Raw genomic sequence first — 16,777 nt, 5'->3', positions numbered from 1 at the left:
AAAACACTATGAAGCGGTGTATATAAATCTTAAGTGCTATCACTATTGCTATACCCCAAATTGTACAGTGATTAGATGCTTATGAAAATGAAAGATACATGTTAGAAAAAAAAGATATTTTCAAAATGTTTTGTTTTTTATACTAAGTTTAAAATGATCCACAGAAATCTAATACTTCCAGCATTACATGTGCTATATAATTATTTGTCTATTTTTTCATGCAAAGTGTAGATTGAAATATATATGTAGTGACTATTTTATAGATAATTATTGCAGTAATTATACAGCAGAGTAAATTAGGGATGCTCGTTAAATAAAATTGTTGCACTCTTTCATCCTTTAGTTGAAAGATGTATGAGTGTTATGCAATCTGGGACTCAGATGATTAAACTGAAACATGGAGCCAAAGGGTTAGTGCGTCTTTTTTATCTTGATGAACACAGGACGTGCATCAGATGGAGGCCCTCCAGGAAAAGTGAAAAGGCAAAAAGTAAGTTCTTTTGAAGTTATTGTTTACTTTGCTTGCTTTATGATTCTTTTTAATTCGCAAGAGCATGTCACAGCATTAGTCTGTCCCTAGGAATGGTTGTGATTAAACTCGGTGCCATTATTAACCACCTCAAAATTAAGATTGTAGACACAGGAAAGAAAATACTTGATTTCCAGTTCTTCACTGATTCTTTATCCATAGGCTAAAAATTGAGCATATAAGATATACGTGAGATCTTCATGTGAAATATGTTCTATATTAGGGGTGTCAAACTCAAAGCCCAGGGGCCAGATCCAGCCTGTGAGGTGCTTACATCTTGCCCATGACACTGTTCTGTGAAAGACCAGCCCATGGTGCCTCTGCCAGCAAAAACAGAGCTGTAGGCAGCCCTCCCAACCTACAATTTTGCTGGCAGAGGGTTGCAGGAGGCCGTCGCAGCTGAAATGGAGCTTGCCAGCCCATTTTCACTGGTAGGGTGTTTGGGCCTCCACAGGCGTCTTTGACACGAGTTACATCAAGCTGTCCATACCCACTTTGGCCACTCCCACTCTGGCCCCCTGAGGTCAAACACAACACTGATATGGCCCTCAATGATATTGAGTTTGACACCCCTGTTCTATATTTTCATCTGTACAGGTTACAACAGTTCATTTAGTTGCAACAGCAACTGAAAAAAGCGACTTATGACCATTTTACACACTTATGATTATTGCAGCTTCCCCATGGTCATGTGATCAAAATTTGGACATTGGCAACTGATTCATATTTGAGGGTTGCAATGTCCTGGAATCATATAATCATTTTTTGTGACCCTTCTGACAAACAAAGTCAGTGGGGAAGCCATATTCACTTAACAACCGAGTTACTAACTTAAAAAAGTGTTGTGTTCCTCTTAAAAACTGTGTCAAGAAAGGTCATAAAATGGGACAAAACTCACTTAACAACTGTTTTGCTTAACAACAGAAATTTTGGGTTGTTGTTTTTTTTTAAATTGGAGGTACAAAAAGTCTCCTACATGAATGAGGTAAAATATTTCATTTCACTGTTTTGTATTTTGGGGAGTTATTTTGGGTGGATTTTGTGAGACAAGAATGGGATCAGGCTTATGGCCACTTTCAGAATGCAATCTTTGACATGAAATGCAAAGCCATATCTGAAGTTTACAGAAGTTGTGCATTTCTGAATTAATTCATTATCATAGATAAATTAGTTCCTGGATTAATTTACTAATATAAAATGGAATATTGCAATCAGCTGTATGATAAACCAGATTATACCGTTTTATTATTGTTTTCACAGTCATTATTGATTCTATCTACAAAGTCACTGAAGGTCGGCAATCAGAAATATTCCATCGCCATGCAGAGGGCAACTTTGATCCAAGCTGCTGCTTTACAATTTACCATGGCAATCATATAGAATCATTGGATCTGATAGCTTCTAACTCAGAGGAAGCACGCACCTGGATCACTGGACTGAAATACTTGATGGCTGGGATAAGTGATGAGGACTCTCTTGCTAAAAGACAGAGAACACACGATCAATATCCTTTCAAAGCTATATTCTGGGACAATATAGTGATTCTGATTGATCTGTCTTGATTTACTTATTAATAATTTTTATGCCACCTTTATTATTTCATAAGTAATTCAAGATGGTGAGATATATAATACTCCTCCTTTCTTCCTCACATGTGAGATGAGCTGGGCTGGAAGAGAGTGACTCAGGGCCTAAAGCTAGCTTTCATGCCTAATCTGGGACTAGAACTCACAATTATTTATTGCACATACAAGGTCTACTTTCATTGGTAATTCTCATTATAGGTACTTGTAGAGTAACAACATGGTTCAACCTTTCAAGTCCATGACTCATTACAAAATAGCTAAATGGGCTTCAATTATAATAACTGGTTCCATCCAAGGGAATATTACTTTTCAGTTTTTTTTCTAAGGTACTTAAAAATGACGTGGAAGAATTTCTTTAGATTTTTTGTGAGCACAGCACTTTTCTACTTCATATGAAACAAGCATTTTATTTTGAAGCTTTTATGTTAGTCTTAAAAAATGACCTGGTTGCTTTAAGGAGTTGACTTATTAAAGTTAATGCAGCTTATATAGCAACTGTCAGAGGGCTTTCCCCCCTAGACTGCAGCAGAAATGTGGAAAAAATGGAGTATTTTAATGAATAACAGAGAAGTGCTGATCAATTGTTCTAAGTGGTTCCCATCTGCTTGTAATCAAATGTAGTCTTTAATGATTCATTAGAAAGAAGCAGCAATTTAGTTTCTAAACTGGTGAGTCTGATCATCTCTGTTCATATGGAACTATGACCTCTGTTTTAATTTTGTATTGATTGACCCCTTTGGAGGAAATGTGTAATTATTACCCTCTACTATAATTTCTGTTTGTTTAATTGGCTGGTTTTATTTGCCTTCATAGCATGCAAAATTGGGACAATCGACTTGGTGATTCTGCTTTGTTTTTTCTGTTAGTCATGGCAAGAACATAAAATAGAAACATGGCGTAATAGTGAGTGTACAGTTCTTTTCAAGGTTCTCCATGGACAGAGTGGCTTAGTAAGTGGCTTTAATCACACTGTTGTCTTTAGACATAATGTGGTCTCTACTCCCGTGGTTTTATGAGATAGTAAAATGCTACTTGCTTTGTATCAGGTTATTATTCATTGAGCATTTTGTATTTTCTTCACATATTATAATCTATTTGTCAATTCCTCAAATAACCATACGGTAAAAAACCAAAAACACAACCACTTCATTTGAAAACAAAGGAGCAGCAATCATTAAACCAGGATTACAAACATCAGAATTTCTCTCAGAGGCAAAATACTGTATGTATGAAAGTGAAAGGGGGTGAAAACATGGTAATTTTGGACATCCTGTTTAATTAAAGACCAAATAAACCTGGGGTGTCGAACTTGCAGGGCGTGGGCAGGATGTGTCTGGTTTAGCAAAGGGGAAAATAGTTGTGATACATCACATGATGACGCCATGATGACACGAGTTTGACACCCATGAAATAAAGTAACATAAGGACAAATCTCTAGAAACAAAAGACATTTCATTCCAATAAGATTATGATTTGGAAAAGCATATTTTTCCTCCCAGTGAGGATATTTGATGATGAAGTGGTTTGATTTGCCCCAAGTTGCTGAGCTAAAAAATGCCAAATATTCTCATTTCTGAATTTCAGCTCTTGTTATCATAAGGCAGAGAAACACTTGCCATCATTTTATGGCTAATTACTCCATAAATTACTTATGCAATTTCTATCTTTCTGGCTTTTGGAGGCTACACATGGCTGCCATGCATTTGGTTATGCAGAAATATTTCTTCAAGTCTTGTTTGCATGATCAGTTCTGGCAGATGGATGACTGCACGGAGAAATGGGCCCTGTAGCATCTCCAGCTGGAGTGAGGATATAATGGCAGACACTAAAGGGCTTGGATTACTAGCAAAAATGTCTCTGTTCCATTTGTCAGAAGCGAACAGGGACCAACTGAAGGGAAAAAATCACTAGAATTAATGAGTTATTAAATTATGGAAGAAGAACCAAACCAGATGGAACAGGATTGGTCCATGGAGAACCATTTCTTTAAAATAAATGATGGGCCCAGAAAGGGAAAAGAAGCTAAATTGGGTCAATTGTATAAAAGAGGAAGTTTAAGCACTTATGGTTCAGATAGAATAATTCCCTGTGCATTTATTTGCAATAGAAAGAATATCCCCATTGGTTATAGGAATATTTTGAATGTAGCTTCCTTTTACTGTGATCAGAAAAGCTCTGTGTGAGGGAAGGGGAATTCACATTTGGAGAATAGTGGAGCCAAAAGACTTCCAGCATTGTGAAAAGGTGCTGGTCAGGGAAACAGTTGCAATCAAAGACTAAGCTGGGATACTCAGCATGGAAATTGTTGTTCTACTAACAGTACTGTTGTTTCCAGTGCTACTGGATAATTCTTGTAGCCCCCCAAAGTCTGCTCTGGAAGAATGGAAGAGGATGAAAAAAATCGCTTTGCTTGGGTCAGTTTCTCTTTGCGTGCTACTGAGTCAAAAAGAGAATGAAAACTAGAAAAACAAAAACTAATAAGCCCAAAAGATAGCAAAAAAACCAAAGCACCTCCGCATCAGCAATCGGCACCCACACGAGCATAGATTAACTCCAAAATTAACATCAGAACAACAACAATACCCCAATCAAGGAACTACCAAACATGCCAGCAGTAAACAGCCCTACCAAAGAACCTATAAGATGAACCCTATCAATACTGATAGGGCAAGCCTCTAGAACAGGGGTGTCAAACTCACTTCATCACAGCAGCATCTCATGATGTATCGGGACCTTTTTCCCCTTCGCCAAAATAGCCATGGGTGTGGCCAGCATGTGATGCGGGCCAGGAGTTTGACAGTCCTGTACTAGAATATAAACCGAGCAAACCCCATTCTGTGTTAGCACTGATGATGCTACCTAAATTGGCTAATTAAACATCTGCAAGAAAACAAACAAGCCCAGTAAACTCCAAATCCTTTTTGTTATTGAATTTAATATAAATTGTGTCATTATAGACAACATTTAACACATTAGATTAGGCTAAAAGAGAGAGGGTTATTTGTAGTAATTAGTACTGTATGTCAACATTGTAATTTTGCTTTGTGAACTTGAGGGTTTTTTTTTTCTGAAAACCCAGCCATTAAGGAAGAAATCCACCTGTCCTTTTTAGAAGGCGTTTTAGTAGTAGTGTTACTACTATTGATGGAAATAGTAGCTTTCTTGTGTTGTAATTAAAGTGGCTGCAGGTTCATAATTTAGAAAGAAGAATGAATAAATGAAGCAAGGTGATAATAGTATATACTGTACATGAATAAATCGAGTTGAAGAATAAGCAGGCTAACCTAATGTGACACAAAAGAGCACCACCAGCAATTATCTTAGTGTATATTAGCAAATTATATTATGCCTTTCTAATCAAATATTCAGATCTGGGGAGTTTCTGTGGATCTGTGGTTGATGCTTGATGGTGTCTGAACGTTAACCTAGGAAGGGAGTTTTTATTAAGGGAGTTTTTATTAATTGATGACACCACTATAACAAATGTAGTGTCTCTATACAACCTATACTTGTTAGAATTATATAATCAACTTCAGTTCTGTATCTCTATGGGCTTATTTTAAATAGGCATCATTTCAAGTTTATCTTAAGACAATGGACATCTTTCCAAAACTGGGCTGCCAAAAGGAGAGGTCCAACCAATATATCAGTGTTTAATTAACTTTAATTAACTTTTAGTTATTGTGTAATAAGTAAGTGCAGCCTTCTTCCCAACCTTCCCAAATCCTGGCTAGGAATTTTGAAAACTAGTTTTAAAGTTTTTGTAGGGTACTCAGTTTGGAATTGGTTAAGTATTGTATATTCCATTGCATTGTAATGTAAAGCAGCTCTATTCGTGGCTTCATACCAGGGGTGATATTCAAAATTTTTAACAACCAGTTCTATGGGCGTGGCTTAGGAGGTAGGCATGGCTTGGTGGTCATGTGACTGGGTAGACATGGCTTGGTGGTCATGTTATTGGCTGGGCATGGCCAACTCAATATCATTCACATCGAGGCATGCATCTCCTCGCCTGGCCTCTCATGACTGTGGGGATGCTGCAACAGTCGTAAGTGTGAAAAATGGTCATAAATCACTTTTTTCGGTGCCATTGTAACTTTGAATGGTCACTCCACACAAGCAAAGTACCAGCAAAGGAGGGGGAAAAATCCAGAGAAGTTCCAGAGACAGGAAGTCTAGTCCTGCCAAGAATATAATAAGGGTTAACGGAGAGGTAGTTTCTGTAAGCAACACCAGAATGTTTCCTTCCTCCCTTCCTTACAGGATTAGGCCTGTAATTTCTTGTAACAACCAGTTCTCCGAACTGCTTAGAATGTTAAACAACCGGTTCTAGAGAATAGGTGCGAACTGGTAGAATCCCACCCCAGCTTCATACCTTCCTTATTTCTCATTCATATGTACATTTGTGCATATTATCCCCTACTTTTTAAAAAAACAAGCTGATATCTTCTGTGCTGTATGTTCTTACCATTATGCACTGATTTACATAACCTTTCTTTACACTTTTGCTTTTTTCTCAATAATGTGAAAGTGTATGCCAATATTTTGATAAGGGGAGTTTATACTTTCCTTAATTTGTCTCCACTTGGGTGAAGCAGACCTTTCAGGAAGCTGATAAGAATGGTGATGGTTTGCTGAATATTGAAGAGATTCATCAGTTGATGCATAAACTGAATGTCAACCTGCCCAGAAGAAAAGTAAGACAAATGTTCCAGGTGGGTTTTCTTTTTTTTTCTATCTATAAATATAAATATTAGTCTCTCAAAAGACAAATCTAAAATTAAAAGTACGATAGCTGATGATCCCAGCCGAAACTAATTTCTGACACTAAGCTATATTGTTATAAAGCAACATGTCACATGATCGCATCACTTAGCAACCACAACTCAATCTGCTAAGTGGAAGCATCTCCAGGTAAGAAACACGAGGATGCTGCAGAAGGGATAGAGAATGTGATGGAATGTGCACCTGGAGAAGAGGCAGTACGTTTCATCAGAGAAAAACCCAAATTAAGAGACTATACAGTCCCAAAGTAGATGAGAGAAGTGACAAGAGAGTGGAGATTTAGAGTAGCTGCATCTAGGGATATATATACATGTATATAAATCAAGGACTAGGAATGATGGCAGCTGGCTGAAATTGCTGAAGGCCCAGGTCTTCTATTTTGGCTCCAGTATTCTCTGCTGGGTGTTCTATACAAGGTGGCCAAAAGGGGCATTGATTAGGGAGGGAATAGTTGGGTGTAGCAGCTCTGTGCTCGGAGGAGCCAAGTATCCAAATCTTGATCACGGGGGACCATGACCATAAGTAACCTTATTGGCCATAACGATGGGCCCAGATGGTAAGCCCATTCTTTCAGCATCATCATGGTTGCTGAATGAATAATTGTAAGCTGAGGACTACCTATATGAGGATAAATGGAGAGTTGGTGCAATGTATTTGTTTGTTCATGGAGGAAAGACTAAGGAGAAAGACTCATCAAGGCATGTCAATATTGACATCTGGCTCTTATTATTGGATTGGTGACACATCTCACACTAGTCCATCTTCAAGGATTTATAATACTGAGATAACTGCAGAAGGTACACTTATTTACCGAGCATATTAAGAGGCTGGTGATTAAGCATGGTACCAATTTTACTAGCTTGTGTTAAGTGACAAATTTTTTGCTCTAACAGCTTTATTGGGTCACCTCAAGTTTTGGGATTATGAGAGGGAAAGAGAAAAACTTCTCGCATTTCACCTTTACATTATTTTATACTTTTTTTTCAAGTTTCCTATATTTTCCCCCTTAATTAAATTTCAGAGTGTCATACTGTTTCATTATAGGGATATTCGTCCGGGTGCTTAAATATTGTACTATAGTTTCTTTTTTTAATGTACTGTATTTTCCAGATTTTACAACATCCATTTTGATGCTAATCATAATGTTAGAAAAATTCCAAGTTTTGTTGCAGGACAGATTTGTGGAAAGGCATTAGGAGATTGAAAGTATAATTTAATTAATGCTTCTTCTGATGATTTCCAACATGGAGTTTAGCTTTTTCAGAACAGCTGTACTCAGAAGAAACTTTGATTATCCATTATATTCCTAATTGGTTAGTCATTTCTAGTTTTAAATGATCAGTTTAAATGAAATCAGAATTCACATTCATGGCTGGATGCCTGTCTCCTGAAAGAGATGCTGTGATTTTTTTTTTTTTTGCTGTTTCTTGGCAACTGGGTCCTACAGAGTTCAAAATCATTCAAAGTATTGACATTTATATGTGACCAGGAGAGTAGCTTCTCTGGCAATAAAGGGTGAAGGTGTCATAATATGTCAATGACATGAAACTTTATTTTCTTTTAAAACCATTCTTGTGAAACTCTACATGTCCCACAAGAACAGGAGAATGGATTGAATCAAAACAAATATGTGGAAGTTGAGTCCAAATAATAACAGAATTGGGAGGGACCTTAGAATGCTTCTAGTCCCATGATGGCGAACCTATGGCATATGTGCCAGAAGTGGCATGCAGAGCCACTACTGCCGGCACGTGAGCCCTCGCACAGAGCTGGTCTACTGCACATGCATGTGTGCCACCTGCCCACCAGTGATTGTTGAGTATCTGGAGCACATGTGCAGGGGTGTATGGGAGATGCGTGTGCATGCGCAGAGATGCGTGGCATGCACGGGGGTCACGCACACATGCGCAGGGGGCGTGGGGGGTCCTGCGTGCATTGCCTTCTGGGTGCTGGCATGCGAGCACCCAAGTGCAAGCGCACATGCAATTTTTGGCACAGGAGCCCAAAAAAGTTAGCCACCAGTGTTCTAGACCAGCCCCTTGCTCAAGCAGGAAACATACTGTTTCAGACAGATGTTATAATACAGAATATGAATCAAGAATCTAGAATGGGTTCTTGCTAATATGTTTAGTTTCTGCATTTTTGCCCCACTGAAAATGGTTTAATCTGTTACATGATATGTAAGATATCCTGGTAGGCATTACTAAAAGATTCCATCATTGTCACTGGATGTGTAAATAACTTCAGAATAGAAGAGTGACTTTTATTGGTTCAAAAAGATTTATTTATTTTTTTATTTATTTTGATTTGTCAATCGCTTACAAGATAATAGGTATAAGTATATACATAGTTATGAATACATGAAATGGGTACATATAAGAAAAATAAAAAGAAACAATAGGACAGGGATGGTAGGAATGTTGGTGTGCTTATGCACGCCCCCTACAGACCTCTTAGGAAAGGGGTGAGGTCAATAGTAGACAGTCTAAGGTTAAAGTTTTTGGGGTTTGAGGAAGAAACCACAGAGTCAGGTAGAGTATTCCAGACATTGACCACTCTTGCTGAGGTCGTATTTCCTGCAATCAAGTTTGGTGTGGTTAACCTTGAGTTTGAGATGTACAAGCTTCAGCCCTGTTTGGTCAGGAATTGTGAGGAATCTCCTAGCCTTGTCCTAGTAGTGCCCTAACTGTACAGATGTAATAGATTTTGTATAAAACTACCTTTGAAGAGAGAGAGTTCAAAGGCTTTAGCCAATCTGAAAGAGAACTGCTGGCTCTGATTATATTTGCTGATATGATCATATGATTCACATACTTTGGTATTTGCAGTGGCTGCCAACCCATTTCTACAATCATTTTAAAGTGTTGATGATTTTCATCTTCAAAGCTTGAGACAAGCATATAGAAATAGCTAAAGGTACACTTGACTTTTGAGTGTTGTGCCAAGGGTAGTAAATAGAAACACATTAATTAAGTTTTAATTAAATTCAACATTATGCATATTCACATTAAATTTGGCAGTGTTTGGATGGCCTAGTCAACTGCAGGCACATGCAGCTGTGGGACTGGAAGTTGGGAATCTCAAATCTAAAGAGTCGCCTCTTCCTCCCTCTTTAACTCTCTAGAATGGATTAAATATTGGTTGACTGAGCAGATGAATGAAATTAAAACTGGAACGACTGCTTAAAATGTATTTGTTTGTTAGTTTATTAAATATATTTGTTTGGCGCTTCAATCACAATGATTCTTAGTGTCTAATATAGAAAAAATACAATATAAAACAGGGATGTCAAACTCTGAGGGCCACATCAGGGATATGTTTGACCTCGGGGGGGGGGGCTGGGGTGTGGCCAGCTGAACATCACTTGTGTTGGGGCACCTGTGGTGGCCCGAGTGCTCTGTCTGTGAAAACAGACCTCAGCAGGGCTGTGCGCATCCCTCTCGAGCTCCATTTTTGCTGGGAGAAGGTTGCAGGAGGCTGTTGCAGCCAAAAACAGAGCTCTCCCAAGCTCCATTTTCATTGGCAGAGGCACAGTGGAGGCACACAGTAATTCACTGTTTCCAGGATGGCCCTGCGGGCTGGATCTGGCCTGTGGGCCTTGAGTTTGACACCCCTGATTATAAAATATGTCCATTTAGTGAGCCTTCTAGATTGTGGCCATCAATATTATTTTCTACCAGTTTAGAATTTAATGATTTTTAGGACCTGTTTCCCTTCCTTTCCCTTCCTGCTGAGATTTGTTGTGTACTTTTGAAAATACACACTTATGTCTCTTTTGGTCCTGATTACATAGTGGGTATGAATTCCTGCAAAAAAAAAAAGTGGAGCTATTTAAGTTTTGTAAATTAAAAGTACACATTATCCTTGCTTAATGACAAAAATTAAGTCTTGCTAAATGATGTAATGGTTAAGCAAGAGACCATGTCACCACAACAGATTTACAACCTTATTTCTGAGATGATGACAAAGCAAATCACTCATGGTCATTAAGTGAGACATCACGTGACCATGATTTTACTGCCAGCTTTGATTCTACTTTTGGAAACTGGCTGAGGGATATACAAATGGTTCCTATGGGACACTGCACAGTTCTAAATGACCACCAAATTGCAAAGTGTCCAATCAAGGGTCACATTTTCAAAATAACTGTAGACTAACAGAGTTGACACATATGTGATGGATTTCTTGAAACATTTTCTTACACATTCTTATTCCAATTAGTGCCTTCTGTCCCCACCCCCCAACTATTGTTGTGTGGTTGGCTCTATCATGCAACGGATCCAATAGTAGCCCATATGCATCCCATATAGTCTGACTCACAATAGCTTCTGTAACACAAATGATGTTCATCCACTTTAAACTTACTGACTTTATCTGAATCCATACTGAGTCAGCAAATGTAGCAGAGCTAGAGCTACATGCAATCTAGATTATGTATAATCTGATTACAAAGAGCTCTAATTTAATGTGAAACCATTTTACTAGGCAGAATTAAAAATACTATTACTGAAAGGATGCTACACAGATTCTCTTGTATACCTCTTTTAAAGCTTACAACTAGTTGATTAATATTTAGCAGTGTAAGTAGGCTTTTTTTAGTCCATTACTGTGTGGATTTAGCAACACAGAGACAATTATTTTAAAAGAACCATTGTGAATATTGTGTATATCTGAAGCAAATCCTCTTAAGCATATACTATATTTACAAAATCAGATTCATGATAAGTAACTCTTCTCTGAGGACAAATCCTCATCACAGTAAAAAGGGAATTAGTTGAACTTGTTCCTGACATGCAGTCTCAATATTGTTGAGAATCATAAATGTCTAGCTCCAAGATCAGAGATACTATTCTCATTAGAAATAAATAAATATCAGTCTGTCCTTAACACTATTAAATCATTCAGCTCAATTGGTTTACACAGACATTTTGTAAACACAAATGTAAATAATATTATACTATATTATATTTCATTCTAATCAGTTTGTGTGGATCAGGTTGTGTTTACACTACAATAAAATAGCCATAGTGAAATCTTCACCAATAGAAAAACTTTGGCAAGCATAGTATGTCATTTCCAGCTACTTCTTGCACTCCTTTTTTAAATATTAGATTTACATTTACATTTAGCAAGAATATCCATTGAACTCAGTAGAAATTTCTTTGAAATAAACATATTTTACCATAATGTAAAGTTGCAAACCTTCAATATATACACATGGAAATAAATTTTATTGAATGAGGATCTGCTTTGGAGTGAGGATCTACTTTTAATTGAGTGTGCTTAGTATTGCAGTACAAATGGAATTATACAATTTACTCTTGAGATTCTGGAAATGAGAGAGAAATGAGAGAGAGAGTAAGAGATCAGAACTGAAACCTAGAAACTGCAATTGCAACGAGTAGTTTTATATAGTGGCAGCTATACCAAACTAGCAATGACAAATGCATGATGAAGCCTTCATGCAAATGTCACAATTATGTACTTGCTGATACCCATAGTTATATACACCAAGAATCATTTTAACATCTAGTTTTAATGATAATAAACATTGGGTTGTATAATAGCACACTCATGAATAAAGGCAAATATACACAAATTATCCCAGAATAATGCTGCAAGATCGAAGCTAGAAAGAAATTCCCCGAGGATGGGCTGCAGCACAAGTCCAAAAGCTCAAAAGACGAAACCTCTGGTCCAGGTGAATGACCCAGATTAGACCTGATAACACACTCATTCATTGTGCCATTTAAAATGCATAAGGAATTGACAGCGAATATAAAGTTTCTTAAGATCAAATGATACATTCTTTGAGAATGACCTGTTTATTTACATTAATTCTGTAATTGCTGCAAGCAAAGCAAATAAGTGAATGGCTGTGAATTTGGAGAAAATTAATTTAAGTCTTCTGGCTACTGCTTAGGTCTGGTGAGAAATGCTGCTTTCTTGCAAACATTTAATGCAATTTGGCTGAAACATTAAAACATTCTTCCCTATTGAATTGTTTGTTGACACATGGAGTGGTTGTTTCCCAGGGCAGAATATTTTCTATGAATGGCAAAGATTGTGAAGAGTGATGCCTAGAGGCAGCGGGTTGAACTGGATATCTTATTATAAACCAATGTTATTGTTTATAACTTGATGATAATTACAAGTAGGTGAATAGTTAAAGAATAACTGGTTTAATAATAACTAGGGTATAACCCGTAAAACACAGAGCCTGACAAATATGAAGTGATGAAAGTGTTGATATGATAGATACAAGAATGAAGTCTTTTGACTACTGTATGCTTTGAAAAGAAGCACAAATTGCAGTTAAAATCAACTCAGTCTAGTGCCTGAAACAGTGATTGAAATGCACTTTTCCAAATTCCTAGGTGGAATGGGTCAAAAATGCTATTCTGGGGATTGGGGAAATAGTAGTAAATCTAAATTGAGCTATTTGGGATTTCACAGATGTATTTTCTTTCTATGAATATTGTATCTACCTATAATTGGTTATGCTTTTTCCCTAGGAGGCTGACACAGATGAGAACCAGGGAACTTTAAACTTTGAAGAGTTTTCTGTGTTTTATAAGATGATGTCATTACGGCGTGACCTATACTTGCTGCTTTTGAGCTATAGTGATAAGAAAGACCACCTCACTGTTGAAGATTTTACTCAGTTTTTGAAGATAGAACAGAAGGTAAGATGCAAAACAAAAATAATTAATACTCGAAATCATAACAAAATGTCCCCATTTTGTTTTTGCATTCTGTTGCTTTTATCTTGAAAACATTTATCAAAAACAATTACCTAATACTTGGATCCTTGAAAATATTGACACCTATACTTGAGAAAAGTGAAACCAGAAAATGTTTTATGAATCAGAGCTGCATAGGTTTCATTTCTTTTATTTTGAGTACTATTTTATTTTCTATATTTTATGTAGACATTTTTTTAACTTGTGTCACAACTCATATCAGTACACGTTTCCAGAATGCAAAGATTTTGTTTGAAGCTGGAAGTCTAAAGAATTCAATTATTTCTTATTCAAGAGACCTTTTAGCCACTGGAACTCATCTACTCCCATTAAATGTATATGTTGACAAATCCCTTCTGTTTATCTGTCTCTAAATAGAAAAATAAGATTTGATTGCCTCACACAACAAGGTGTTCCCAGAATGAGAGAATGTATTGGTTACTAATGTTTTATAGCAAAAGAAGAACAGGGAATTTTTGCTCTTACTTAGCTATGTAATACCTCTTCAAACTGTCTAGAAATCATGAAAATCAGAATAAGATTTACAAAGCAGCTGTTGCTTTAGAAAACCTGATGCCATATATTCATTGCACTATATTCATCTGCCCAAAAGCTTCACTTGAAGACCTTGCTTGTCTTCTCTATCTTCTTCAGACTGTATGAATACTGTGCCAGAAAAAAACACTTAGTCAGTGCTTTTTGGCTGTAGGGGAATCTCTTTTTATTTTATTGGAGTATTTAAAAAAAATTTATTGCTGTTTTGTTGTGTATTTATGACTTATACTGGGTTTGCTAGATTGATCAGCTTTGGCTGCAACATCAATGATATCTATTATTGTGTAAGTAATGTTGTCACCTCCTTTGCTTCTGGTACATATATAAGAGACCTTATATATGTACCAGGTAAATAATGATCAGATAGTTTTCCCATTATGTTAGCAGCTGAAATCACCATAGCATGTGAGAAAATAATTTGTACTAGATTCACAATATGGGTTTAAAGGAAACCACATGCTTTTATTCTCGTTTATTGTTAGTGTCATGTTCATGGTGTGGAAGGACAACAGCTAAAATGTCAGTTTTGAAGCGTTCAGAAAGAAAGATTATAGGCTTTGGGTATAGCTCAAGGCCAAAGCCAATATAGACACCTGTTATAAATAATTGGTATTTTGTTTCATTGGTGTGTCAGCTTTGGCTGGTCATCTGTTATTCATTTGTCAGCTATAATATGCCCAACTTCTCTATCCCTGTCACTATTCATAGGGCTTATCATGTATATTCATGCAAGACAGTTATATGGTATCCATTACTTCACTCTGGATCAATGACTTTGAAAAACACCTGCTGTCCATTCAAAAGATTGCAAACATGCTCAGCATTATGATTTCCTTTCAGGAGACAAGTTGAGCTTTGAAGTTGAAATGAGTAATCAAAATATATATGAGATACATGGAAGAGCAGTGAACCTAGGCACTTCAGTAACAGAATGTCAATGGTACATATTGACCAGCACAAGTTAGTCCTATAGGGATTACTGTATAAAGCCAGGGTAGATGAAGTTCAGGTTTGGAAGATGTACTTAATCTTTTTTTGCCTGTATTCTAGATTACCTGCTTTTACCAATCACATTTTGGTGGCTTAGAACCACAAACAATTGTTTATATATATTGCAATATCCTTTTTTTTTGTTTTACATGTATTTAAAAGTTTGCTGGTGAACAGCATCACCCACCTATATCAGCACAAAATCAAAGTTAACATAGTCTATACCATGGCCCACTGGCCAGATGCATCATGCACTGGCTACGCCCACTCCGGTTTAGCAAAGGGGGAAAAGGTTGCGATATGTGACGACAATGTGATGCTGTGAGTTTGATACCCCTGGTCTATACTGTGACTGTGTCACAAGATAAACTTAGTGTGCTCATATCACTTTATCAGATGTACTGGATGAACACTGAAAGTAAATTCCACTGTTGATATTAGACTGAGCCTGAAAATAAATGCTTTGCTTTATGCAGAAGAATCAACTCTGAAAAACATTGTATTCTGGAGTCTTTCATTACTTCTAGAATTTCAGACAAGGAAGGATAAATGTATCTCCTCATTCATGAACTGATAGAGAGGAAGGAAGACAAAGTTGTTACATCTGGTGCCTTGAGAGATCATCATTCCTTAAACAAGCATCTGTGATTGGCTTGGCAAATGAATGAACATGAACTAGGAAACTCCTTTCAAAGCTCAAAGAAACATGTTTTGATATATTAGAATTTCTAGCCCAACAACAACATTCATCAGACTGATTTAATAAAGAATGGAGTTATTAAATCTGTTGAGTTCTGTAAGAACATTACAGTTCAACAGAAGCTCTTCATTCAAGGTGAAATAATCTGTTGTCATTGATGAAGATTACATATTTCTATCATTTTCAGCAGTGGTAGTATGCTACCAATTTGGACCGGTTCAATCGAAACAGTAGTAAAGGAAGAGCCTCTGATGATCAGCTGAAAGGAGTTAAAAAAGCCTCCACAGCTTGAGAAGAGAAAGAAGAAAAAAGTGCAAGATTACCCCTCCCATCCGCCCCTGCACTTTTCTTTTCTTTCTCCTCTCAGCTGATTGGCGCTGCAGGCCTCAGCTGGTGTGCAGAAAGCTGCACACATACGTTAGGCGCATGCATGTTAGGTGCACGCACAATCACCAAACTGGTAGTGGAACAGGTAATTATCCCTCTCCTGATTTTCAGTGAGGGAAAAAGATGTCTCCACTTTATTCAAAAGTTATTTTTAAAAACTTAATAAATTGAAACTGAGTTTTTTTTACTCTATCCATTTTATTGAATTTATGAATAATGGAAATTATACTTGAGTGAACGATTATAGAATTCATTAACACAAAGTTTCAAATCAGGAATCAGAGGAATACCATCATTTTCTTTTCTCATATTGCTAAATTTACTCCCAGTTTGTTAAGCAGAATGTGGTTGAATGTGAAGATAGCTTTCATCTTCAACATTCTATGGCAGTAATGCTAGTTTAAACGTCAAAACATTTAATGTTAAATGTTGAGCATCAGTTTAACTCTTTGGGTCTTCTGAGAATTACTAGAGAACAACAAATTTGAGACATATTTTAATG

General features: G+C 36.9%; 1 protein-coding gene across 1 annotated transcript in view; it reads left to right on the top strand.

Annotated features, from left to right (window-relative positions):
- Window positions 1-16,777, top strand: part of PLCH1 (phospholipase C eta 1) — a 118,329-nt gene that overhangs the window by 52,633 nt on the left and 48,919 nt on the right. Inside the window, exons 3-6 of the mRNA XM_087933336.1 lie at window positions 344-490; window positions 1,790-2,033; window positions 6,701-6,830; window positions 13,416-13,586. Of these exons, the coding sequence (XP_087789462.1) occupies window positions 344-490; window positions 1,790-2,033; window positions 6,701-6,830; window positions 13,416-13,586 (692 nt within the window). The remainder of the gene's footprint in view (window positions 1-343; window positions 491-1,789; window positions 2,034-6,700; window positions 6,831-13,415; window positions 13,587-16,777) is intronic.

The sequence above is a fragment of the Pseudonaja textilis genome, chromosome 4 (genome assembly GCF_049901715.1).
Source record: "Pseudonaja textilis isolate UNSWEBS1 chromosome 4, rPseTex1.2, whole genome shotgun sequence".
Classification (NCBI taxonomy): domain Eukaryota; kingdom Metazoa; phylum Chordata; class Lepidosauria; order Squamata; family Elapidae; genus Pseudonaja; species Pseudonaja textilis.
Note: the sequence above shows the minus strand (reverse complement) of the source record. Positions and strands in the feature narration are given on the sequence as shown.